Below are 26,891 nucleotides of genomic sequence, written 5' to 3' on the forward strand. Positions count from 1 at the left end.
TGGACCTGGACTCTGGGAAGACCTGAGTTTAAACCTACTTCAGACACTTACTGGCTGTGTGACCCTGAGCAAGTCACTTAATCTCTGTCTGCCCAAGTTTCTTCATGTATAAAATAACAACACCTACTTCCTGGACATATTTGTAAAGTGTCTTTTAAATCTTAAAGGGTTATGTAAATGATAGTTCTTAGAATTCTTGTCCTTTTTATCCTAGGAAATCAGGTACCCTTATAGAGATGATTGAGATTTCATTTAGGGCAAACTAAATGCCACTGTGATATAATTCCTTAACTGTCTGACATCTCTCAAGGTTCTTTGTTAACATTCATAAAATTTTCAAATGTTTTTAAACGACTACATGGTTGTTCACTAATGATTAGACTTGACATCCCTACCAAGATGATCTTTCAAATGCTTCTCTTTTAAAGTGAAATTGGAGAAATGCTGACAAATCAAATCTATTCGTTCAAAATTAGGTAGATAGTGGACAGATCCAACATTACATGACAATCCTGCCAGGTCTCTGTTCTAAACCTCTAGGACATCTGGAAGTTCTCAGCAGTCTGCATTTTTCCTTCTGTTTTCAGAGATGTCTCAGTGAAGCTTTAACTAAACACCAGATCAACATTTTAAATTACCTTTATGGAAAATATATTTGAAACTGTTCCTTAAGTAATGCTTCACTTTAAGAGATGGATGCAATACAGTAGACCCGATCATATCCCAGTAATACAGTTTGGAAGAAAGTAGAAGGTCCTAAAGATCTCAGCCTGTCCTTGGTCCCACCGAGTCCCAGGAGAGACTGATGTACTTACCGTGGAGAATCAATTCCACTATCTCCTGTCAGACTGTGGTTTTCAGTTCCTTCCAAGTGATTCTGCTCCTGCTGGACATGCTGGGCCAAACCTGGCATCCGTGAGTCACTAAAGAGCTCTGGCTTCTGTCTGAAATGTTTCCTCACTTCCTCACCCTGTGGTCCCAGACCCCAGCAACCTGTTTTCTCCCCCATCTCCCCGGTGGAGTTCTGCAAAGTTTCTGCCTCAGAGTCAGCCTCGCTGGTATTGTAATAATCAAATATACTGCCATCGACAAGCTCTGAAGAAGCTTGGGCCCTTGGGATTGCACCAGCTTCCTCATCACAGTGGTAGCCACATGGACGGGGGCCATGGTTTTCTCCTGAGAAATTCATCTTCTGGTGCCCATCCAAGTCAGTGAGAGTGCCAGCAGGTCTGTGATAGTCATTTCTTTCAGAAATCTGAGGCTCAAACCCTTGTATTTTGCTGCTATAATCAGTCAGATCACTACTTATCTTCCAGTGGTCCAGATGTCCCTCTGTCACTTGAGTTTTCCCTAAATTGTCCCACAGGCTTCCATCTGTAAAGGAATATGGGATGTGGTTTGGCAGAGTTGGACACAGGATGTGTTTCTCAGCAAAGTCCTCCTCGTCCTCCTCGTCCTCCTCCTCCTCCAAAGAGCTGCAGGCATCCTCTTCACCATCCACATCCTTCTGGTACAAAGCCTGGTGGTCATCGTCATCAGTAAACCCCTCATTCTCTTGAATGAGGGGCTCCCAACATTTCATAGTCAGCTCCTTTGGAGTATCTCTGCTTTGCCTCTCAGGCTGTCTGACCCGGTGAGCACTGCTCAGAAGGCCAAGATTTTGGAACTGATGCACAAAGGCCTGATCAATCAGCCCATGCCCACGGGCTGTGCGGTCTATTAAACAAGAGGCCTGGGACACAGAGCGATGCTGTGTTTCAGTTTGGGTCTTCCCTACTGGATCAGCACAGGAGTGAATTTTCCACTGGACATTGGAGACTACCTTGTCTTGACCAGCATAGGCATTATGCCCAGGCTGGCTTTCTCTAAAGGGATGGCCCTTACTACTTATTCTGAAAAGCCCACCCTGTGAGTAATTCAAGGGGAAGTCTTGGATGTCATCACTGACAGGTTGGACAGAAGCAGTACTACGATTAAATGGTATTCCTGGCTTCATCTTATCTTTGGGCTGTTCAGTGCTCAGTTGTTGTCCTTCACTGTCAACATTTCTTGAGGAATCCAAAGACCTTGACCTTTGGAAAGACTTTTTGGGCTTTTTGATCTGCTTGGATTTCAGGTCACTGCTCTTCTGGTCCTTGTAGCCTCTAATTATTGGGTTCCCCCTGTGAGGAAAGCCTAGAAAAGGGTTGTTGATTCTTTTTTTGTAAATAAAATGGGGGTTGGCAACCTCTGATTGAGTCTCCCCTAAAGGTTTCTGAGCCAGTCCTTCTTCTGGGGTTTTGGCTCTGGGCACAGCCTCAGCAGGGAAGTGCTTGGAGTGTTTCTCTAGTCTGGTGATGCCTGACCTTGGTTCACTACCCTGAGAGCCTCTCTGGCTCCGGCCTCTTGACCTCTCTCTGCTCGAATGTCTTTTCCTCCTATGCCTTCCTGACCTACTCTGCTGTCTCCTCAGCCCGGCTTTCATCGGCTGCTGCTGTGGCAGCTTGTGGTTGGCTGCCAGCAGGTCAGTGGATGTGCCCTGGCTCATGTATTTTTTCCGCTCTTCGTAGTTCTGCATTAGGACTGTGTGTCTGATTAAGTTGTTGACAGTCAGCTCGGGGTTGATACGCTTGATAATCTCATGTTCAACATCCCGAGGAATATTGTCTAAGTTCTCCTCATCTCGGACAGGCCACTCTTCAGGTGGGAACTGGGCAGAGAAAGTCCGATGGTCCTTCTTGGGCCTTTCTTTTCTGGACATCTGGCGCCAGAGGAGACGGAGACCAAACTTCTTGCTCTTTTCTTTGTCCTTGGTGGATGGTAAGGATTTGGTCCCATTACAAAGTCGGTTCTCCTCTGATGCTGAGATGGCCTGGTTCTGTACTAAGGGTTTGGCTTCCCCCAAGTTCTTCTGCCCTCTCCTACCCACTTCTCCTGTAGGTGGTGCTACTGGTCCTTCTCCAGGACACGGGTCTGGGAAGCAGCGGCAGGATTTGCAGTGGGAGGGACTACTGATGTTTTCTTTGGTTAATTCTGTCTTGTTGTCCATACTGACCAGGTAAGTGACCGAAGATGGCAGTGGGTGACCATCTCCCTGTGCAGCTCCCTTCTTTTCTTGGGTTGCTGTTGTGTTTGTGATGAAGTAAGTCTGGGGAGTCACAATGAAGTATCCTTCTCCAGTATGGTAGATCTTCCTTTCTTTAATTAAATTCCCCAGGGTTGTATAAAGGATCTCTTGTGAGGGAGTGGCTATGCCTAAAACAAAGAAAGGTGTGACAGAGATTTAATTCCATCTGAAAGAATATGATGATCTCATGAGATGAATTCATTCCTGATTAAAACACCTTTTATACTTTTTGTGCAAAGGGTCAAACGTTAATAGCAACAATCTCTACTGGTGATAACATACAATCGTAAACACCCTGTGGAGTTGTAATTAAGATGAGGTGACTATGGTTTTACCTCAGGACACCAAAATTTAGAAGGCAAAAAATTTAAAAATTATTTTCAGAGCATAGAATTTTAAAACTTGCTATTTTACATTTTGATAGCAATTATACTCTTCTAGTAGCTTGGAAACAACTGAGTTTTAATACTCGCCTGGAGCAAAAGTTAAAATACAGTGCTGTCACAGGGCAAGTTTTCTCCCCAGTCCAGCCCAGTCCTTAGCTCTTCCCCTCTCCTTGTGTCTCTGCCCAATAATGGGCATTATTCCCGGACTTTCTGCACAGAGTTAGTGTTGAGGTCTTTCCCTCTCTTCTCTTCCTATCAGGGTACCCATGTTTGGAGTTTGTCTCCTATATAGGGGGTGTTTCAGCATCCCTCCCACCATGAAGCTAATTTCCCAGAGCCTCTCCTCCAATTCAACTGTACTTTACTAAACTGGGTCATTTTCACATCATGAGCTACAAAGTTAGTTTGAGGCTACATTTTGTGCTGCCTGTCCTGGGCACTAAAATGTATAGCTACCATTCTGAGAACCTGTAAGTTTGAGGACTGGAGGATGGTTGAACAATTGATGGAGCTGGGTACAGTGGCTCAATCCTGTAATCCCTGCTACCAGGGAAGGGGGAGTCTAGATCATCTCATGAGCTCTGTTGTTCTGAGCTGCAGTGAACTAACCAGATATGTTGAGTCGCAAGGATGGGAGACCACCAGGCTGCCTAATGAGGGGCAAATTATCCCATGTTGGAAATGGGGCACTTCCAATCAGCAGTGGGATCAGGTCCATGGGTGACTGGGTGAGACAGGGAGACCCAGTCTCAAAAAATAAAAATATTAATAATATGAATTGTTTAATTAATAATTATGTGATTATTTAATAATGAATTGATAATTATTAATTAATAATATGAATATCACAGGGTGGGAGAAAACAATAAATACATGAATCGAACAAGGATATATAGAGATGCAAAGTGAGATCACCAGAACTAGATTAGTAAATGCAGTGGCTAAGTAACTACATATGTTTTTAAAAAAATAAAAACTAGAAGCCATTATGCTTCAGAGAGACCTAGATGGAGACACAGAGCAAAATCAAGCATTGGCTTGTCTGTTGTTTGTTTATTCACTTAGTTCTACTTTGTTAAATGCTAAGGATATTATCTAGATTCTACCCCTGTGTGTTATAACATTTGATTTGTTTGGTTTTTTATTGACAATTGTTAAGTTTATAATAAAACCAATTTTTAAATAACAACAGTACTTCAGTCATAGATGATACGTTTGAAGCTGATTTAGGACAGCTATGTAGTTCAGTGAATAGAGCACTGAGCCTAAAGTCAGGAAGACTCCTTCTTTTGAGTTCAAATTTGGCCTCAGACACTTATTAGCTATGTGACCCTGGGCAAGTCACTTAACCTGGTTTGCCTCAATTTGTTCATCTGTAAAATGAAATGTACAATATGGCAAACCACTCCAATACCTCTGCCAAGAAAATTCCAAAATGGGGTCACAAACTCAGATATGACTCAATAACAACATGGTGGAAAGACGATGGGCACTCTGTAGTCAGAAGACTTGGTTTGGTCATTTGCTACCTTGAGTAAAGCCCTTGCCTGCTCTGGACCTCAGTTTCTTCTTCTCCAAAAGGAGAGGACTATGCTTCTCCAAGTCACTACCCAGGGCATACCATCTGACCTAGCAACACCACTACTACATCTCTACCTCTACCCCTCTACTACATATCTACAAAAAATTAAAGAAAGACTAAAGAGATGCATATGTAACAAAAATATTCAGAGTAGTTCTATTTATGGTGACATACAACTGGAAAATAGGGGGATGCCTATCTATTGGGTAACTGCTGAGAAAAGCATGGTATATGGTGGTAACGGAATATCATTATTCTGTAAGGAATGACAAAGGGAATGTTTTCAGAGAGATTTAAGAAGATTTGTATGAACTGATGCAGAGTGAAGTGACCAGAACCAGGAGATGATTTTTTATCATAACAAAAACATTGTAAAGACAAACAACTTTGAAAAACTTAAGAACTCTGATCGGTGCAGCAGCCAACAATTCAAAAGACCAATGGTGAAGCATCCTACTCACCTCCTAACAGAGGTGATGGATTCAAGATGCAGAAAGAGTCGTACACTTTTGGACATGGAACTGATGTGCGAGTTTCTTGACTATGTATATTGATTACAAGGTTTTTGTTTAATTTGTTCAAGGGAGTTAAAGGTTCCCTCCCTCCAAAAATGAAAGAGACCAGAGGGTCAAAAGGAATCAGGTTTTGAAAGTTACCGGTTAAATTTATTGTCAAAAACAAAAGATGTTCACAATAGACACACCATTCTCTGTCCATTCCACGCTATATATAAGAAATACTCATTTTATTTGGTGTGTGTTTAAGGTCAGTATAAAAAAATGGTGAAAAAAAACAGAGATTGGATTAGATAGTCTTTATAGTCTTGTCCAAATCAAATTCTAAATATTGTTCAGTTACATATAACTAATATTCAAGTCTCTTGAAGACAGGGACTGCTTCATTCTGGTCTTTTTAGCAACCACTCAACAAGTATTTTTAAGTGCCTGATACATGCCAGGCAATGTGCTAAGAAGCACTGACTTCAGGACATATAAGGCACTTAATAAATGCTTATTGATTGACTGATTGGTTTCTCAAGTTGGGAAATTACCAAAATTATTTTTTAAATAATTAATTAATTTTTAGTTTTCAACTTTCACTTTGCATAAGATTTTGAGTTTGTTTTCTCCCTTTTCTTCACCCTCCCCAAGATGATGTGCAATCTGATATAAGCTGTACTTATATATATATATTCATATTAAACATATTTTCACATTAGTCATGACACAAAGAAGAATTAGAAGTAATGGGAGGAACCACAAGAAAGAAGAAACAAAACAACAAAAGAGAAGCAGAGCAAATGCTTCCATCTGCATTCAGACTCCAAAGTTCTTTCTCTGGATATGGATAGTATTTTCCATTATGAGTCTTGTGGAGTTGTCTTAGATCATTCTGCATTGCTGAGAAGAGCTAAGTCTATCAAAGTCAGTCATTTCACAATGTGGCTGTTACTATATACAATCCTGGTTCTGTTCATTTCTCTTAGCATCAGTCCATGTAAGTCTTTCCAGGTTTTTCTAAAGTCCACTTGCTCATCATTTCTTACAGCACAATAGTATCCCATGACATTCGTATACCACAACTTGTTCAGCCATTCCCCAATTGATGGGCTCCCTCAATTTCCCCTCAGTTTCCAGTTCTTTGCCATCACAAAAAGAGCTGTCATGAATATTTTTGTACATGTGGGTCCTTTTACCATCAAAATTAATTTTTTCAAAATAGTATCCTGCTTACAGATAGATATTCTATGGTTCTGGAAAACAAGAGCATAAGCTCACAGTTCTAGAGACCTCAAATATCATTTTGTCTACTCCAAAAAATAAAAGGACCTTTCCACTATAGCATCCTTGATGAGTGGTCATCCATCTTTGGCTTAAAAGACCTCCAATGAAGGGAAACCCATCACTTCTTGAGGTAGATCCTTCCACTCTTGGACTACTAGTCCTTTGAGGTCCCTTCCAGCTTTAGAACTATGCCCTGATAATTCTATACTTCCTCATTTTTCAGAAGAGGAAACTGAGTCCCAGGGAGGTTAAGTGAAAAGCCTGAGGTTAACTAGGTAGTAAGTGTCAGATGTAGGATCAGAACCAAGATCTCTTGTTTCCAAACCTGCTATCTTTCCACTGGACTATCCTGTCCAGGTACCAGATATTACCATGACAAAAATTTAATTTAATTAATTCAAATAAATATACTAATTTAAATAAATCATTTAATTTAAAACACTGTATAAAATAAATGTCAGTTGACTATTATTACAACAATTATTTCAATATTTACAATGAACAAGGTTCAAGTGCCATTGCAAAGTAAGGTATTTGCCAGAGTTAAGGTTTTCTGGGCTTATGGCCTCTGATCCCTAAGGGTTTTTGTTAAGGCAGACTGGAATAGTGTTACCAACCAGCCACCCACAGCGCATCATTCATCCTCCACAAAGCGGGGAAACTTCTGCCTGTACCTGGGTAGTGTTTCACTAGCTGATCCATCAGGGATTCCTGGGTCACCACAACATGAGCTGCATTCATATCCGCTATAGCGCAGCAAAGGACCTCAGCCAGAGGTATAAACTGGGACTGGGTAATTGGATTCATCTGTACTGGAAAAACATCCCCTACGGAGGAAAACAAAACAGAACCACAGCTTGAAAATCCACAACATGAAATGTCCAGACAGTCCAATCAGGATGACAAGCGGCTCTCAGCAAATGCTTCATTCTTCTCCCCTTTCGTGGAATCAGAGAGAACCAAACTAGCGCTTTCCAGCAGCGGCGAAACTATAAAACAGAGCAGCAATGCCTGCGGAAGCCAAAACACAGAGTTACTGTGAGGCTCAAATGAGATAATGTATTGGAAAGGGCTCCCCAAAGGACCTCCCTCCGTCAACCACCACTTTAGGAAGAGCCCCTGCCTCATACCTGACCCTCTCTAGAATCCTTCTCTTTCTTCCCCTGATAAAGTATTCCTTCTCCCTTTGCCTCCCAACTTCCCTTGGGTGGTCTTTCCCCATTAGAATGGAAGTGCCTTGAGGGCAGGGGTAGTTGGATTGTTTATATCTGTATGCCTAGCATTTAGCACCATGCCCAGTACATGGCTTTAGGCTATACTTTGGCCTTCTCTACCATGCCTCAGAAACCTCTTCATCCCCCTAGTTCACTGCAGTCCAGGAATTCACATATTAGAAGCACTCTCAGCTCCTGTGGTCTCTTCCCCTGACCATAGATCCCCACCCTCATTTCAAGTTCCTTTTATATTTTGTCTTCCCATATTAGAATGTAAAACCATCTTTCTTTCTGTCTCCCAGTATTTCTATTGCCAGCACATAACACAGTACCTGGCATGTAGTAAGTGCTTAATAAATAAAAGGGACAATTCCTGACCTTGTTTGCCCACTGATTGAGGAGGGTGGTGGACGGGCCTCTGGGCTGCTGAATGTTTCAGAAACTATATAAAGACACAGCCTTGATGATTGGGATGGGGAAATTACAGCCAAGGTTCCTCACCCCTGCTCTGGTCCATTTAACAGACAAGGTCCCACCGACCCCACCTTGGGGAACAAAGGGTAGCTAGGTGGCACAGGGTTATAGGATGCTGGAGTGAGGAAAGTCTTAATTCAAATCCTGCCTCAGACACTTACTCAGTCAGGTGACTTTGGGCAACTCTCTCAGCCTCAGTTTCCTCATCTGCAAAATGGAGATGATAATAGCACCGCTTCTCCCAGGGTTGTTGGGAGGATATCTGTAAACACTTTATAAACCTTAAAAAATAAATGAATGTTGGCTATTGCCTTCTCAGCCTCTGGACTAACCAGGGGCTCATTAAAGAATCACTGAACCTCATGACTGTCCAGGCCTCAGAGGCCATTTAGGGCCCCAAATACTGAGAAGTAGGAATGATAGGGTGGGGGAGTTTAAAGTAATGTTTTAGTCCACTTGAAAAGAGAGCTGGTGCTACCTCCATCCACCCTCACCCCCACACCCTGGTAATCTAGTACCTTCCCAAGATACTACAAGTGGGGCTTATTATTCAGAAGTGACATGAGATCCTCTTTCTGTTGGGATGGTGTACCTACACAGGCCAGGAGGAAAAGGAGGTAAGCCTTACTAACATCCAATCCCTGGGCTGGCCCCTCTTTGCTAGAATGGGGCTCTTTGCAGCAAACAGCTGTAATCACTGGTTGGGTCAGGAGAATCCCCTAGGCTACCCCTGACCCTGAGGACAGAGAGAACGTTACAGGAAACAGTAAGTCCCATGTGCAGAGCATGTCACATAAGCAAAGTATTTACCTTCCAACAACCCTCTGAAGAAGGCATTCTAAATACCAAAGCCTGCATTTTACTTACTATATCCACTCTGAGGGTTCTTTCAGGAACCTTCTCATATGCAAAACCTTCGGGAGACGTTGTCTATCTAGGACTCTCATGTTTTTGGCTCCATTAGAGAAAAATGAGCATTTTCCCCTCTGTTTTGAGGGAGACAGTTTGGACAGATGATATGTGTTTTCTTTAAAAGTTAGACCAGGTCTTCTGGGATAACCTTTGCTTGTTTGAATGTTTATGTACCGAGACCTGAATCCCTTATGTGTATGAAAGCTAATATGAGAAGTATGCATTTTCTTTCCCTAAAAGATTAGTACTAGGCATTTGTCTAGTACACTGTTAGTTGATAATTTTTTTTTTCTTTTTAACCTAGACTTGCCTGCTCTAATTGTGAAAAGAACTCAGACAGCTTGTATGAGATCATTAAGTTGCACATCTATGGGATAAGGTTGGCCTGAAAACCCTGAAGAATTAACCCTGAGTACTTCCTCCTTGGGAGTCCCCTACCAAATTAAGAGTTTTTCTGAGATGTTTTCTTTTAAGTTAAACCAGCCCATCCTAGTGAGACGTGAATTAGGAACTCCATTTAGATTGCCCTAATGAATTAACAGTGATTCCTTAGAGAAATTTCACATGACTTATAGTGAAGGGACCCAGAAGAAATCTTTTATCTGGCCCTCCAGTCTTATCCATGGAGAAACTTAGCATGTCTTGTATGGAAAGAGACAACAGGAGATGATGTCTGGAACTCCTGCTGGCCTAGCTTATATGCTAAAGGAAGTCATAGAAGGATTAGGATCATTGGTTTTTTCTCCCAAAGAATGAAGGGGTCACTTCCCGTTGATCCCAAGCCCCTAATCCTTGTGGAAGGAACCCTCTATGTTCTGGGAACTCAGAGGAACCAAGATTTCCCTTTGAGATGAGAAATTTTATTTTCTCTTCCTTTTTTAAAAAAATAGTTTTGAAATTGGGGAAGGTCTTTGTAAGCATCAAGACAAGTGACAACTTGTGAGAATTTTATGAAATGACATCTGTTTTTTACATTGTATCACTATGTATTTGGAATCTTAAAAAATGCTAATTTCCAGATCAGTGAACTATGGCACATACATTTTTCCTGAATTTTTTTAGTAGAAAGCACTAGAGAAGGCATCCAAAAAGGATCATGTTGCATCTCTAGAGAGTTTCTAAGTTTCTAATTAAGAGGGATTGAGAAAGGCTTCCTATAGAAGATGGGATTTTAGTTGGGATTTAAAGGAAATTGGGGAAGCCAGGAGGTAGAGATGAGAAGGGAGAGAATTCCAAGGAATGGGGCACAAGCAGAGAAAATTCCTGGAATTAAGAGATAGAGTGTCTTGTTCATGAAACAGCTGGGAGGCCAGTGTTACTGGATCAGAGTAGCGTGGGTGTTGCATAGTATGGTATACAAGGATAGAAAGGTATAAGACAGCGAGGTAATGACTTTGATCATCAAAGAGAGTATTTTATATTTAATCCTGGAGGTGACAGGAAGCCTCTGGAGTTTATTGAATGTGTGTATGTGTATGTGTGAGGGCAGGGATGACACGGTAGGATCTGAGGTTTGGGAGAATCATTTTGGTGGCTAAATGGAGGACAGACAGAGAGACCTGAGGCAAGGCAGACTCACCAGCAGGCTACTGTAATAGTCCAGGTGTGAGGTGATGAGGGTCTGCACCACAGTAGTGACTGTGTCAGAAGAGAGAAGGGGGAGACATACTTGAAAGATGTTACAAAAGTGAAATCAATAGGCCTTGGCCAGAGCTTGGATATAGAGGAAAGGGGTGAGAGATAGTGAGGAATCCAGGATGAATCCTGAGGACTGGGAGGATGATGGGGCCCTCTATAATAACAGGGAAGGTTGGAAGAGTTTAGGGGGAAAGAGAATGGGTTCCATATTAGACATATTAAGATGCCTATAGTTGGAGATATCCGAAAAGAAGGTGGCAGTGTGAAATTGAGGTCAGCGGATAGGCTGAGGCAGGAGAAGTCATCTTCAGCCTAGATTTGGTGATTAAAGCCACGAAAACTGATGAGATCATAGAGTGAAGTAGTACAGAGAGAGGGGAGAAGAAGATCCAGGACAGAGACCTGAGGGACATTTATAGTTAGAGAGTGTGATATGGAAGAGGATTCAGCAAAGGAGATTGAGGAGTGGTCAGATAAGTAGAACAACCAAAAGGGAAGGGTTTCCCAGAAACCTAGAGAGAAGAGAAGGAGGAGAAGGCCACAGAGAGGTTGAGAAGAGGCCACTGGATCTGACACCTAAGGGATCATGAGCAACTTTGAAGAAAGCAGTTTTATTTAATAAGGTCAGTAGCCAATTTTAAGGGGTAAGAAGAGAGTGGGAGGAAAGTGGAGACACCTATTATAGATGGCCTTCTGACGAAGTTTAGTCACAAGGGCATAAGGGGTATGGGATGGAAGAATTGAGTGAGGGTTTTTTCAGCATGGGTATGAGTGTAGGCAATAGGGGATGAGACAGTAGAAAGGGAGGGACTGAAAGTAAGTGACAGACGGGGGAGGCAAGGGGGGGCAATCCACTGGAGGAGAACAAGCATAGGGCTTAGCCTTGGTAAGGGGTAAAGTCACCTCTCCATGGGAGGCAGGGGTGAAGGAGGGAGGGGCAGACGGTGTCTGAGAGATGGGAGGCGAGAGAGAAGAGGGAAATCATGATGAAATAATTCAATTTTTTTCTATGAAATAAGAGGCAAAGTTCTCCACTGAGAAGGGGAGTTGAGGGGGAGTCATGGGAGTTTTGAGGATGGATGAAAAGTATTAGAAGAGCTTCCGTGGAGAGTTAGAGAGCAAGCTGATGAGGGAGGGAGGTAAGATTGCTCTACTGACATGGCTACAAAGCAGTGGGGTCAGCATTTGAACTCAAGTCTTTTGACTCTAAAACACTTTCCACTAAACAGGGAATATTATCTGAAAACCTAAGAGAGATGATCAGCCATGGAAAGATAACAAATGAGGTTGACACAAAGGGCTGCACCCCAATGTACCCCTAATCAAGAGTTTTGTTTTATGTATTTTGTTGATTAGTCATGTCCGACTCTTCGTGCCCCCATTTGGCTTTTCTTGTCAAAAACACTGGAGGGGTTTACCATTTCCTTCTCCAGCTCATTTGACAGATGGGGAAACTGAGGCAAACAGGGTGAGGTGACTTGCCCAGGATCACACAGTTTGTGTCTGAGTCTTCCTGAGTCCAGGCCTGACATTCAATCCACTGTTCCACCTAGGTGCCTTATGGTTGCCTTGGTTATGCTTAATTCCAGACTACTCTGCCTGAGAAAAACAAACAAATCCATAATAAGCCATTTCTAAATGACACAATCATTTTGCTGAGGCTGCCCAGGGCATTTCAATTAACTTGGCATTAGCTTGGCTTTTTTTTGGCATTCCACCCAAACCCAGCTTTTTGTGAAGAAAACAAAGTACATATTTAAGTGAGTTATGACCCAGCAGAAGGAGAAAAGTCCCTTGGCTTTGTCATCTGGCCAAGTAATTGAGTGCTACGCTTGTAATGAGGCCCTGGAGAGGTCTTTCCCTGCTACAGAAATAAGCAGTCAGGAATGTTTAAGGCAGGGCACGGGAGAGAAAGGCCAAGAGACAGAACCTTGACCAAATACAACCTGCAGTTTGAGGAGTTGTGGGAAAAGTGTACTACCCACTAGAAGAATGACTCCAAAATAAGTTAATTATTTCTTTGAGTCAACAAGCATTAATCAAGCACCTACTGTATACAATAGTACTAGGGGAGATACAGAGCTGGGATAAGGTGGGGTTCCTGCCTTCATGGAACTCAGTTCAGTAGAATTTGAAAATCCCAATCCTGAGGGTTATAAAGCCCATGTACTACAGGGGAGGGGGGTAGACAGGGAAGGTTTTCCTATTGCCACTAAGATCAAAAACAAACTCCTGGGTTTGGCATTTAAAGTCCTTCCTAACCTGACTTATTTGATCTTATTTAGTTTTTAAAGCCTTATACAACCTGCTTCCAATTCACCTTTTCAGTCTCATTGGACATTACTCTGCCATCCAGTCAAACTGGGCCTTCTCTTTGTTTCTCACACATGACTTTTCCATCTCCTCACTTTTGCACTGGCTGTGTCACATGCCTCCAATGCCCTCTCTTCTTCCTCTCCCCTTAAAGAATCCTTTTCCTCCTTCAAGGCGAGGCTCAAAGACCATCTTTTGCATGAAACCCTTCCTGATTCACTCAACTGTTGGTGGGCCACCTCTCCCTTATTGTCTTTTTAAAATTAATTTAATTCGTATTATTTGCATTTATCCACTTTATATTGATTTTAATGTATTTGTCTCCTTGGTTAGAATGTAAGCTCCTACCCATCTCCTGACAGAAAGCTGATGAACTCATAGCAGATTGAGACTGATATTCTGTGGACATGGACAATGCCAACATTTGTTTGGTGTATTATGCAGAAGAGGAAATGGAGGAAGAGGAAGGGGATGAAGAAGGAAGAGGAAAAGTAGGAGAAGAAAGGAGGAAAAGGAGGAGGAAGAGGAGAAAATGTTAGCATCTTCCAAATAGAAATTGTTTCATTCTTTGTACTTGAATCCCCACCATCTACCATCATGCTTGCCACACAGTAAGCACTTCATAAATGCTTCTTTGTTGGTTATTCTCTCCCTCCTCAAATTATCTTCTATTTCCTTATCTGTGTCTATGTGGTATACACATAGTAGAATATAAGCTCCTTGAGAACAAGAAATTTTTTTCTTTTTTTGTTTTTACATCCCTAGCATCTGGAATAATACTTTTCACATAGTAGGTACTTAATAAATGCTTATTCTTGTTGAAAAGGAGTGCAATGAAAGGTTCAAAGGGAAATATCATTGCCAACCCCGTAGATTTGGAAAGATTTTCTGGAAAAGATAGTATCTGAGGTTGGGAAGGATGAACAGAGTCCCACAAGTGAAAATGGGGCTTTGGCATCTTGATAAACTATAACTATAAATGATGCATTAAATAAAATTTTTTAGCAGAGGTACAGCTGTAGATAGAGCACCAGTCCTAGAATCAGAAGGATCTGAGTTCAAATGTGGCCTCAGGTACTTAATAGCATGTGACCCTGGTCAAGTCACTTAAACTCTCCAAATTTGTCTCCAAATTTTTTTCCCTAGATTTCATAACAGCTTCAAGTTGTGATTCAATATCACCAAATATATATATATATATGTATATATGGATGGATTATCTATGGGCATATACATATGATTAAGAAGGCAATGAAGTGCTTAAAAAAAAGTAGATACATAGCACCATGGGAATATGTGGTTACAGTGGGGAAGAGACAGTACATCTAGAATGGAAGTAATGAAACCTGAGGAAAATGACCAATTAAAAACTGATTATAACAATAATCATACCAGCTAGCACTTACATAGTGCCTTAAGGTTTGATCTATTAGCTCAAGATTTCCTTTGAGGAAAAAAGAAGCAGACGGCAGCTCTGGTGAACAGTAGTAAACGCTGAGCAGAAAAAGAGCTAAGGGGAGAGAGGAGCCAGGATCTCTAGAACGGGGAACAGCAGTTCCTGGGACACAGAGCTGAGTGGAATCCTAGGTGTAAGTTATGCAAGAAATGACCCCTTTCTCACCAAAAACAAACAAACAAAAAGTAATCTGTGGGAGATCCCATCCCATTGTGGAGGAAGGGGGGGGAAGGCAAAAAGTGATTCTGTGAGTTTTTCTTTCTTATTTACTTTGCTATATTCTGCCTTAATTAAAAGCTTTATGATTTGACTTATGGTTCCTGCCTGGTCTCTATTAAGAAAGAATGCATTAGATGGGGGCTTGGGCTGAAATTTGACTGAAAATGGCTACACCAGTCATGGAACCTACAGCAACATGGGGGACTCGGGTAGCAATTCCAAGTAGAATTTGGGGTCAGTTTGCTGGATTACTCAATTAAAAATTTCCCCAGATTTCTAGATGGAGCCCACAACCAACAGACGTGTGAAACTAATCCAGGCCCTAAGGGTCATGTCATTCAACACTCCAGTTAAACTGAGATCTCGGTGCAGATATTTCTTCCATCAGTGTGGACTGCAACCCGCTTGTCTATGAATTTACAGACTGTCCATCTGTTGGCCTTTACTCTTGATAGAATACAGGTCACATCTCTTTCTGGCAATGTGTACTCATGATGATGCTTTTATACCAATATCAATACTTAAATGATATTTCTATACTATATATATTTAGAAGGTGAGTCTCAACGAGTTTGTGCTATAGGTTAACATCATTATTGTTTTTAGTACAGTGCCTGAAGCATAGTAGGTGCTTAGTAAATGTTCATTGATTGAATGTTTACTAAAGGGAAGGAAAACAGACACAAATTAGCTGAGAGATCAAACGTCACTAAATGAGTGGTCAGAGCCAAAATTAGAATCTTTTCTCACTAATGGAATTTTTTGCTCAGACCACTGGGGACACATCTCAAGCATGTTTCTCAGAGTGGGACTGTTTTGTTTGTTTATTTTCAAATCACCTTAACACTCTGTATGAAGTCTCCTGAAGGCATGAGATGAAACTAGACTGAATGAATCTTAAGAAACAGTCTGGGGTAGAGCTGAGGTTTCAAAGTCACATCCCACTGATCACATGCAGGGTCCATGACACTCCAGAGAATAGCCAAACCAGATTTAAATGTAGTTAAAATTGGATTTTAATGTGTTGATGTGTTAATAAAAAAAAGAAATCTATAAACATGTGTGATTTCCTAAGTCAATATGCAGCCTGCAAGGACCTTGTGTACAGTTTAAGGGGCCCTGTTTCTATTTGAGTTTGACTCCAATGGGAGACCTGGGTTCATATGCTGGCCCTAACACATAATGGCTGGGTAACCTGGAGAAACCACTTTAACTCTCAGTGTTCTAGGTCAGGGGAGTCAATCTCAAATTAAAACAGGATCATTGAGCCTCTCTGTGGTTGCATATTGACTTAGAAAACTACATATTAACATTATCTAAGTTCCATTGTATTTTTATTTATTTTGTTCAATATTTCCCAATTACATTTTAACAGTGAGTAAGTCACTTTTTGACACCTCTGTTCTAGCCAACTCTCTAAGATGAAAGATATTAACCTGGGAGATTTCAAGGGATCTATGGCCTTGGATAGGGGAAAAAAATTACACCACTATTTTCACTAACCTTCCTTCGAATTTGAATGTAATCTACAAACGATGATTCGGAGAAGGGTTCACCACACTTCCAAAAAAAAGTGTAATGATACAGAACCTGCTTCCCACCCCATCCTTACCCATCTCAGTCTGAGGATTTGCCCAATGCACTAAAGGCCTTCTTCCATTTGAGGGTTCTGTGGGTACCCATAGAGAACTCAGGTTCTCTGGCATCACTCACCTTCCAATTCCTTCTCAATTAATATACCTTTGTTGACTAATGCATATATTCCATAATACTTTAATGATTGTTCCTTCCCTCCCCCCAAAAGATGTAGGAGGCAGTTGGGCATAGTGAAATGAATACTGGATTTGGATTCAAAGATCCTGGTTTTGAATTCTGCTGTTTTCAGTTGACATCTTTGTAAAATGAGAAGGCTGGATTACTTGGCTTCCAAAGCCATCAACCTATAATCCACAAGCTGAATTTCCTAGTATCCTGCCCATTTTTAACCTCAACGTTTTAACACTGGATACCTAAAATAATTTTTTAAAATTAATGAATTTATTTTTAGTTTTCAACATTCAACTTCCATAAGATTTTGCGTTTTAAATTTTCTCTCTCTCCCCTCTCTCCAAAACAATGTGCAATCTGATATAGGCTCTACATACATTAAACGTATTTTCACATTAGTCATGTTATAAAGAAGAATTAAAACCAATGGGAGGAACCATAAGACAGAAGAAACAGAACACAACAATAAAAAGAGAGCAAACAGTACACTCCCATTTGCATTCAGACTCCAAAGTTCTTTCTCTGGATGTGGGTAGCATTTTCCATCGTGAGTCTTTTGGAATTGTCTATCTAAAGTAATTTTAAGGTACGTGGTGCTGTATGTACGCTACCAAATGTGTGAGTGAAATATGGATCACCTCCCTCTGGAAAGCAAGCAGTCCCTCTGGGATGCTGGTATTCATGTCCGAACTCCACACTTGCCCTGGGGTCAGTGAGGGAGCCCATGGAGCCCGGCAAATCCTAACCCTAGTGAGTTTACACATAACACAGAGAATTTTCTCTATTATAAAAAGTTCGGCTCATACAGAAGTGTTTGTTGACTCTGTGCTAGGCAGCCGGCCAGAAATTCATGCATTATTGACCTTCAAATACTTTAACGGAGCCACTCAAACTCAGCTAATTACCCAGCCCGTGAAATCTGAGACCATCTTTTGCTGGCCTGTATTGAATCGCACTGTGGGAAAGGTATCTCCTGTGTGTGTTACTGATGACCAAAACGGCCGGCAGACACACTCAGGGCTGAGACAAAAGGATGGTTTGTTCTGTGTAACTTGAAGACGTTTCCTTTTTTTTAAAAAAAGCACTTTTATCCAGGACAGAATGTCCACTCATTTTTTTCAAAAACATTAAAAATAATACTCAACTTAAAAAAAAACAACAACACGACCCAATGGTGTATCTTATAACCATATGCCTCTGGTTCCAAGATGGCGATAAGATACCATACTCAAATCAATGGGGCCCTAAATAGTGAGGGCCATTGTTATATGGCTACAAGAGATTCAGAAAATCAACTGAAATTAAAACACCAACACAGACAAAAAAGGGTTAGCCCAGTAGTACTAGGAGGCTCTCCCTTTTAACAAAATCAGGTAGTGAAGACATCCTTCTATGTTTGAGTGAATGGAGGTCAGATACACATCCAGGAAAATAGAGACCAGGGACACTAGAAATTGAAGGTGTTTATCAGACACAGTTACAAGTGTTTGGGAAAAAAACAATCCTTTATTTTCAATTAGTTCCCTTATAGAAATTGGTCTTCTGCTGAACTGTTAATGGGGTTCATTCAAGAGGAGGAAAAAATAAAACAACCCTCGATAGGACTTTTTCAAATGGCTTGAGAAAAGATATTCAAGAAATCTACACCAATCAAGCCCCTGTCGTTGATGGGGCTTTTCCATCGTTAATTGATTGGCAAGCATGTATTAAGCACCTACCATGGGCTGATCATTGATCACTGAGATACTAAGAAAGGCAAAAAAAAGTCAAGCAATCTTTGTTCTCAAGGAGCTCAGTCCAATGAAGGAGATAATCACTATGTACAAACCTGATAGAATCAGGATAAATTGGGGATGCTTTCGGAAGAAATGCGTGAATGTTAAGGAGGACTGGAAAAGGATTCTTGCAGATGGTGGGACTTGAGTTGATACCTCAAAGAATCTGGAGAAGGCAGGAGGCAGAGATGAGGAGGGACAGTGTTCCAGGCATGGGGGACAGCCAGACCAGCGTCCCTGGGTCATTTGAGTCCATGGAAGGGAGTAAAGGGCAATGAAATTGGAAAGGTCAGAAGGGGCTAGGTTCTGGAGGGCTTTGAGAAGCAAGCAAGCAGAGGCTTTTATATTTGATCCTGGAGGCAATGCAGGGAGATAGCTGCTGGAGTTTACTGAAGGAGAAGAGAGGATGGATATGAAGTGAAGCAAGTCCTTCAGCTAGAGATGAAATGAATCCTAGACACTGGAATCACAGGATTCAGAAGATAGCAGAGGTATCCAACTCCTTCACATTTTACAGAGAAGGAATCTGAAGCAGCCCAGAGAAGGGCAGGGACTGTTCAAAGCCACACAGCCTGCAAGAAGCATCCATAACCTCCTGCTGATCATACCCCACTACCTGACTGATCCAATGTTGGCCCTCCTGTGACTCGGTTTTTCCTTCAGTGTCCATTCTACCTTGATACAGATTTTGGGGTGAGGAGAGCCATAGGAAAACATGGTATGAGCCCTCTCCTGAACCACATCTCCCTCTGAACATCCTTGTCACTTCCCTACCCCAGCAACAATCCTGGGGGCAGTCAGGTATGAGAGAACCTCATACTTTTGTCCTTCCAGGAAACCAGAACAGAGTTCTTAAGGAGATATCTCTTTCCTCTGGAGACCATCCAGGCAGAGAAGCCTGGAGTAGACTTGATGAGGAATCTCATTTGCTCTTTGCAGGTAGTTGGTTCCTGAAATGTGTTGATGGAGGTACAAAGTTATTCTTATTGCCTGCTGTTATTATTACTTTGGGACTCAATCATCCAACAGAGGTCAGCATCCGCTCTCCCATTTAGAATCTTAGAACAGAATCTCTCTAACTACAAAAATGAACAACTTATTCAGGATGAGTCAGAAATGGCACCTGAATCCAGGACTTCCTGACCGCAGAGGCCGGCTCGCTATCCACTGCTCCATGATGCCTTTCTCTGTCATCATTATTCTATCTTGGGACTTAATTGACAGCCTGGCACACTGGAAAGAATGCTGAGCTTGAAGTCAGGAAGACCTGGGTTCAAATCCTGCTTCTGTGACCCAGGGTAAATCCTTTAACCTCACCTGGCCCCAGGCAACTCCCTGGAACTTTTCAGCTAAGCCATAGGCAAAATCAAAGCTTGGTTGCAAGAACATAGCCCAAGATTTTTAACTTGTATTTTTAAAAGATCAATAACTAAGATTTGTTAAGGGCCTGCTGTGTGCCCTGCACCATGGTAGGAGTCAGTCTGAAAGGACTACCGGAAGCTGGCATTTATGAAGTGTGAGTGGGAATCAATGCAACATCCCGGGTAATGGGACAGTGCTGAGCCCAGGTAAAAGGATTCCCTGAGACCCTTTCAGAATATCCACAAGGCCAAAACTATTTTTATTATAATACTAAGATGTATTTCTACAACCTACATAAACAAAATCTCTTTAGGGTCCTCAATAATTTTTTAGGAGAGTCAAGAGGTCCTGGGGACAAAAAACTTAAGAACCCCTGATTAAGCTCTTACTCTGTGCCAGACAGGACATTGAGGTGCCCAGTGGATGGAATGAGCCGCTTGAAGTCAGAAAGACCTGAGTTCAAATCCAGCTTCAGACACTTATGAGCTATGTTACCCTAGGCAAATTACTTCATGCTGTTTGCCTCAGTTTTCCCATTTGTCAAATGTGCTAGAAAAGGAAATGGCAAACTACTCCAGGATCATTGCTAAGAAAATCTCAAATGGGATCACAAAGAGTTGGACATGACTGGAAAAAATGAACAACTGTATTAAATGTGGATTGCACATTTCTAGGTCATCCATCCCAAATCACTTCCAACATCAGTTATAGTGGACATTGCTTAGCTTCTCTTTTCTTATTCAAAAAGTGCTTCAGGGGTCTATGGTGTCCCAGGGAGATCCAAGGGACACCAACCATCACTGAAGCGGGCCCCATGTAGGAACCTCCATACGAATCTGGGAAGGTCTTCGGAGGCCAATCAGGGCCATACTCCTTATCCTTCTGAGGAAAAGGAGACTAGAAAGAACAAGCAACTTACCCAAGGTCACATGGCTAGTGAGAAGCAGACAGGACTGGAATTCCAAATCTGGCCCTATTACATTTTTCTATCTTGAAATCTGGATTCTGGATTTTTTTTAAAATGGTTTTACTGAGATTGCAATAATAACCCCTGCCTGAGAGGCAGAGAGAGATGGAGGATCTGAGTGCAAATCTGCACTCTGAACTAGCCTTGCTGAATGACCCTGGGCAAGTAAGTCATTACTTGCAGTGAGGGTCAAATACACTAAAATGTTTGTGAAATGCTTGTCAAGCTTTAAAGCACTATATATATCCACATATATTATCATCATCATCATCATCATCATCCTCATCACTACTCTTATTTACCTCCAACCGATCAGTGTTCCTTGCCCCAAAAGTTAATCTGTGAAGGTGGTTTATTTGGATTGTGGAACCCGCTGGTTCCCAGAAGCAAGGTCAGCGATGGCGGGTAGGTTCCCAGGCCCACTTAAAGTCAATTGAAAGCCCATGCTACTAGACTCTGGGGTTAGAGGTGGGGGCCATCAGCCATCTGGTGCCCTGCAGGAGGGGCTTAGGAAGGAATTCTCACTTTCTGCTGCTCTGGTGGGGAGCCTGCCCCTAACACTCATGAGCACAGGATATGAGCATCCATCGAGGGAATCAGTCCTTACATGAAGCTGAGATTCTTGACTCACTCTGTGCAATAGCAAGATGGGAGCCCACCCCCTAGGATTCCATTCCTTTCAGCTTTTACAAAGCTCCAGACAGTGTGCAGTGAGAAAAACTTTAGCGTCAAAAGGTCTGAGGTTCAACTATTGGCTCTGTTTACTACTGTGTGACCCTGGGCAAGTCCATGAGCCCATCTGAAAAAAGAGGCAATGGGAATAAAGGCTTTCTAAGGTCTCCTTACAGCTACAAAGTTTTACATATATCTCTAGATAACCAAGGTTTAGGGTCTAGGTTAAGGGTCGTGGACCATGGCATGAAACAAAGCAAAGCTAACACCTTCCACCTTGGCTCCCCCAAAATTGGACCCCTGATCTGAGGTCTCTATACTCCAGCCTCTAACAGCCTCTAACCCTGGAGTCCCACAGGAACCAGGTTATGGTTCAAATCTCCAACATTAAACAGCTGTGTTATCTGAGATGTAGTAGTTCTCTCTGGTCCTCAGTTTCCCCATCTGCAGGATTAGGGCATTGGACTAGACCAAGATTGTCTTGTATTTCCATTGTATAAATTCTATATCTACTCATATGTACACATGTTGTTTCCCATAGAATGTAAATAAATTCCTGGAGGTCAGGGCCTGTCGTTTTGTGTTTTTATCCCCAAGCTTAAAAGATATTTATTGATAAACTGATCTCACACCTGCTATCTGTGTAAAGGAGTCACTTTTCCTCCTTTGGCCTCAGCCTCCTCCTCTGTATAATGGGGGAGTGGTGGATTCAGTAAGTATATAAGGTCCATCCCCTCTGGCTCTAAATCTCTGAATGATGAGCAGTCTCTGAATTCTTCTCTATATCAAACATCCCCTGTTCCTTCAAATCCCCATCATCTTAACTGCCTTCCTTCATGCTTAGCAACATGGTACAGACCACTGACTCTGAAGTCAGAGGAGCTGGGTTCAAATCCTGCTTCTGACACATACTACCTATGTGATGATTCTTGCGGAATTGTTTAGCCTTCCTGGGCCTCAGTTTCCTCATCTGTAAAAGGAGAGGATTGGGCAAGATAATCATAAAGAACCTAGAGCCTGTGGGTTTTCTCCTAAATCTGCTTTATACTAAACTGTGGAAAGGATGTTGTACTGGAATAGCCAGGGCTCTAGTTCAAATCCCAGCTCTGAAACTTGTTACTTATGAACCACATAACATGTCAGTTTTCCTTCTTGGCCTCAGTTTGTTCACATGTAAAAATGAAGGGATTGGACCAGATGATCCCAGGAGTCCCTTTTAGCTCTGTGATGAACACATCTCATAATCTCTACCTCATGGCTCTAAAGCCAGTTAAGGCAGTGTGGCATTGGCTTCCTCTTCCCAATGCATCCACAGAATGGGAACCGTGTTTGCCCTGGGGTGCAGATAGTGGGCTCTGTGTACCTGCTTTCAGAGTTTACACTCATTTGCTAGACTATGTGGGAGCTGCTTTGGTTCTGTTATGAAGTTCTAAAGGCCTAAATATTGTTTCCTAAATATTTACAGAAGACACTGCTCCTGCCTCTAACATGAACACTCAGTCCTGGTAATGGAAAGAACGTGAAAGGGAGGTTTTATTCCTATCTTATTTTATCTACTTCAAGAAATCTTTCATGAAAAAGAATCATTGCCAACAGAAGTCAAAGGATAGAAGCAGACAGTTTTCAAAAGAAGAAGCGCATAACATCAACAATCATATGAAAAATGCTCCATGTGACTGATAAGAGAAAGGAAAATGAAAACAACTTTGAGGTTTCACTTCACACTCAGCAAATCAGCACAAATGGCAAAAACAGAAATTAGTCAATAATAAAGAGGAGATGGGAAGTCAGGCACAATAATGCATTGTCAGTGGAGCTGTGAATTTGCACAGTATTCTAGAAGAAAAGTGGAATTAGGCAAGAAAAGTCACTAAACTCTTCATAAACTTCCCCCAGCAATCCTGTGACTGGGTATATGCCTCAAAGAGATCAAAGGCAAAGGTCTAATAAAAACCAAAACATTCACAACATTATTTGGGGAGGTTAGCCATATCTGGAAACAAACTGGGTACTCTCAACCGAAGATTGGATGGACAAATTTTGGTATAAGAATATGTGGAATATTATTATATAGTGAGAAACAACAAGTATGAGGAATTCAGAAAAATTAAGGAAGACAAATGAATTGATACAAAGCATAGAAAAGCAGAAACAAGAAAAAATATAAGCGATGACTTCAATAATGAAAGGAAAACAGCACCGTAATAAATAAAAACGAATATAATGAACAAATCATACGTAATGATTATGTGTAATAGGTATGTATATTTATTATATATAATTTGATAGAATAAGATTTTCTTTAAATTAGGTTAATATAATGGTCATTCTCTATTCCAGGGCTGATGACAAAATATTCCTCTCTCTTTATTAGAGAGGTGTGAAATATTGCATATGCTACAAAATCATGTTGATTCATCATTTTATTTTGCTTAATTGTTCTTATTTGCTATGAGGCAGGATTTTTTGGGAGGTGAAGTGATTACTGCAAAGTGTTAGGGATACTTAAAAAAATTGGACCAATTAACATTGTTTTTAAAAGTATGCTACCACACTCTTCTCTATCACAAAATGAATAGATTCTGCTGAAGGTTGTCATAGCCTAGAATTATAAGGTCAGGAAATCAGAATGCTAACAGCTGCAAAGAGATTCCTCTTCTAATAGAGACCAGTCTGACCCTAAAGAAGCAAGAATGATATTTGTCAAGTTCTCAGAACAATGCCTGGAACATAGTAGATGCCTAATAAGGGCATGGTCTCTTCCCCATTCTTTCCCTTCCTGAAAGGAAGCCTGTCATATGAAACCAATAAACTAATGTCCCTATTAAGATCCACAGGGAATAGCTCAGGATTTACAGAGGCAAATAAGGGCTATTGTCTATTTCAGGGATGATTCTCACCATTTGCCCAAGGAATTTACTGTCAATCAGTTCCCAGCTACCTCTGAAATACCTAGCAACAGACCTCCTAGGCCATCTTGCCTGAGAGATGTGGAGCACTAACAGGATTCCTGAACCCCCAAAGAAGGTTGTATCTGTTCCACAGGAGGCAGATGTAGCTTTGCCCTCTTGCCTTCCAAATAAGCATACTCACTTCCACATTTGAGGTATCTGAGATTTCTTTGGCACAGGTCTTCCTTCCCACCTGCCACCAACACAGATCACTGTCAGTTCAATATAGCTAACATTCATTGAGAATCCACTGTGTACAAGATAAGAAATGCTAAACCAAAAATGGCTTAGCTGAGGGAGGGCTGGCTTTGAAGTCAGAAGACCTGGGTTCAAGTACTGCTTCGGACACATCCTCTGCTCAGCGGCCAAAGGGGTGTTTCTAAAGCACAAGTCTGCCCGACCACTGCTCTGTTTCTGCTCAGATTCTCTTGGACAAGCCCAGCATGATGCTGGTGCATAACGGGCACTTATGAAATGCTTGTTGATTGACCCTGTGCTGATAATCAATAAATGCTAGTTGCAGGTGTTCTTCAGCTGGGGGTGGTGGACTTAGTTTTTTAAAACACATTTTAAACTACATAAAATACATTAAAATGAAAATACGTAAACTATATTTGGATAATTGTGTTTCATAATCCTGTTTTATGTGATGCATTAAAATGCATGATTCTGAGACAGGTTAGTGGAGAAGCTTTAACAGATATTGATGTAGGGGTCCAGGACATTAGTAAAGTAAAGACCCCTTTCTTTGGGGTAAAATCCAATTCACTTGCAAGTCATGACATCACCTCCTGGATGTCATGACCCTCAACAGCAGATATAAACACCTGCTTGGCATTTCTGGCCTTCCTGACCTAGCTCCAAGCTCCCCTTCTGGGTTTAGGACATCATTCCCCTTCACATATCCTCTATCCCAACTTTTGGTTCCTCCCACACCACATTCCATCTCCTACCTCTGAGTTTTTGCTCATTGTCTCTCAAATCTGAAATGCCCTGCTCCTTCCTCACCTCCCCCTCTTAGCAGGGAGGCTCACCTGCTTTCCAAGCTCAGTTCCAATGTCATCTCCTACTTGAAGCCACTTCTGATATCTCCCCACATCCGTTACTAACCATGCCCCTTCATCTCAAATTAATCTTTTTTGGGGGGGGGGGGAGAGGCCAATCAGGGTTAAGTGACTTGATCAGGGTCACAGATTTAATAAGTATCTGAGGTCAAATTTGAACTCAGGTCCTCCAGATTCCAGGGTCAGTGCTCTAACCACTGAGCCACCTAGCTGCCCCTCAAATTAATCTTTAAAAATGTTTTTATATCTACTTATGTATACATATCATCTCCCTTGAAAGAATATTAGCTCCCTGAGTTCTTGGACATTTCTATCTTTGTCTTTGTATTCCTAGAGCTTGGCACAGCACTGACACAAAGGCAGTATTTAATAGACACTTGCTGATTAACTGTGAGCTTTTTGAGGTTCAGTACCGCTTCATTTTGGGATGTGCTTATATCCCCAACACCTGGAATACAGTAGATACTTAATAAATGTGTCAGTGATGTATATGATTCACACAAAAGATAGCAGAGACTATGGGCAGACTTGAAAGTCTGGCCTCTGACACACAGCCCATGCATTTGTTACCCTGGGCAAGTAACTTCCTCTCTAAGTGGCCCGGGAGCCTAGTCTGAAAGTTCGAAGACAAGCAGTCCCTGATTTAAATTGGTCAGGGCAGTCTTCTTGATAAAAGTTGCCTATAACCAATAACATCACAGTTCTGTATTGAAAAAGGTGATAAAAAATGCATTTTTAACCAAGACCCCAGGAGAAATATAGCCCCAACTGCTGCCAGTTCCCTTTCCATAAGAAAGTATGTGAGATTGGGGGGTTGGGGTGGAGTGGGGTGACCAACAGGCAGAAATGTAACAGGATCTGGTTGGGAATCAAAGACAGCCAGCCTAGAGAGGCTTCCCTGGGCACAGACGTGCTCCCCTGGCATCCCTGGCATCCCTCAATTGGACCATTGGCCTATTCAGGTCTCTTTCTGTGCCTCTGAAAGCTTCTCTCTGGAAAACATCAGCTTCTATTTCAAGCTCAAAGATCTCTTTCATTTGGGCTCTGGGGGATTTTGTCTCCCACATCCCCAACTGGGCCCTGGCTGATGACAGAATATTTGAAAATGGGAATTTTTTAGGGGAGGTAAAAAGCAGCTTTGGGGAACAGGCTTCATGGAAATGGGAGTTATGGGGAAGTGCCTTTGTGGGATGTTGGGAAGCTGGAAGCCAGGAGGATCCCAATTTTTTCTTTAAATCCTCTTAGCTAC

At 41.8% G+C, this 26,891-nt stretch overlaps 1 protein-coding gene across 5 annotated transcripts in view; it reads right to left on the minus strand.

The window, feature by feature from the left end:
- STOX1 (storkhead box 1) overlaps positions 1 to 26,891 on the minus strand; it is a 69,828-nt gene that overhangs the window by 5,910 nt on the left and 37,027 nt on the right. For 4 of the 5 annotated variants that reach the window (XR_011971596.1, XR_011971597.1, XM_072628769.1 and 1 more), the window contains exons 2-3: positions 7,533 to 7,685; positions 816 to 3,234 (exon numbers count right to left, since the gene is read on the minus strand). Coding sequence is in view for 3 of the 5 variants with exons in the window: in XM_072628769.1 (XP_072484870.1) it covers positions 816 to 3,234; positions 7,533 to 7,685 (2,572 nt within the window). In the remaining 2 variants the exon portion in view is untranslated. Of the gene's footprint in view, positions 1 to 815; positions 3,235 to 7,532; positions 7,686 to 8,707; positions 23,766 to 26,891 lie in introns of those variants that run through there. The other variant, XM_072628770.1, reaches the window with a different exon arrangement.

The sequence above is a fragment of the Notamacropus eugenii genome, chromosome 1 (assembly GCF_028372415.1).
Source record: "Notamacropus eugenii isolate mMacEug1 chromosome 1, mMacEug1.pri_v2, whole genome shotgun sequence".
NCBI classification, from domain to species: domain Eukaryota; kingdom Metazoa; phylum Chordata; class Mammalia; order Diprotodontia; family Macropodidae; genus Notamacropus; species Notamacropus eugenii.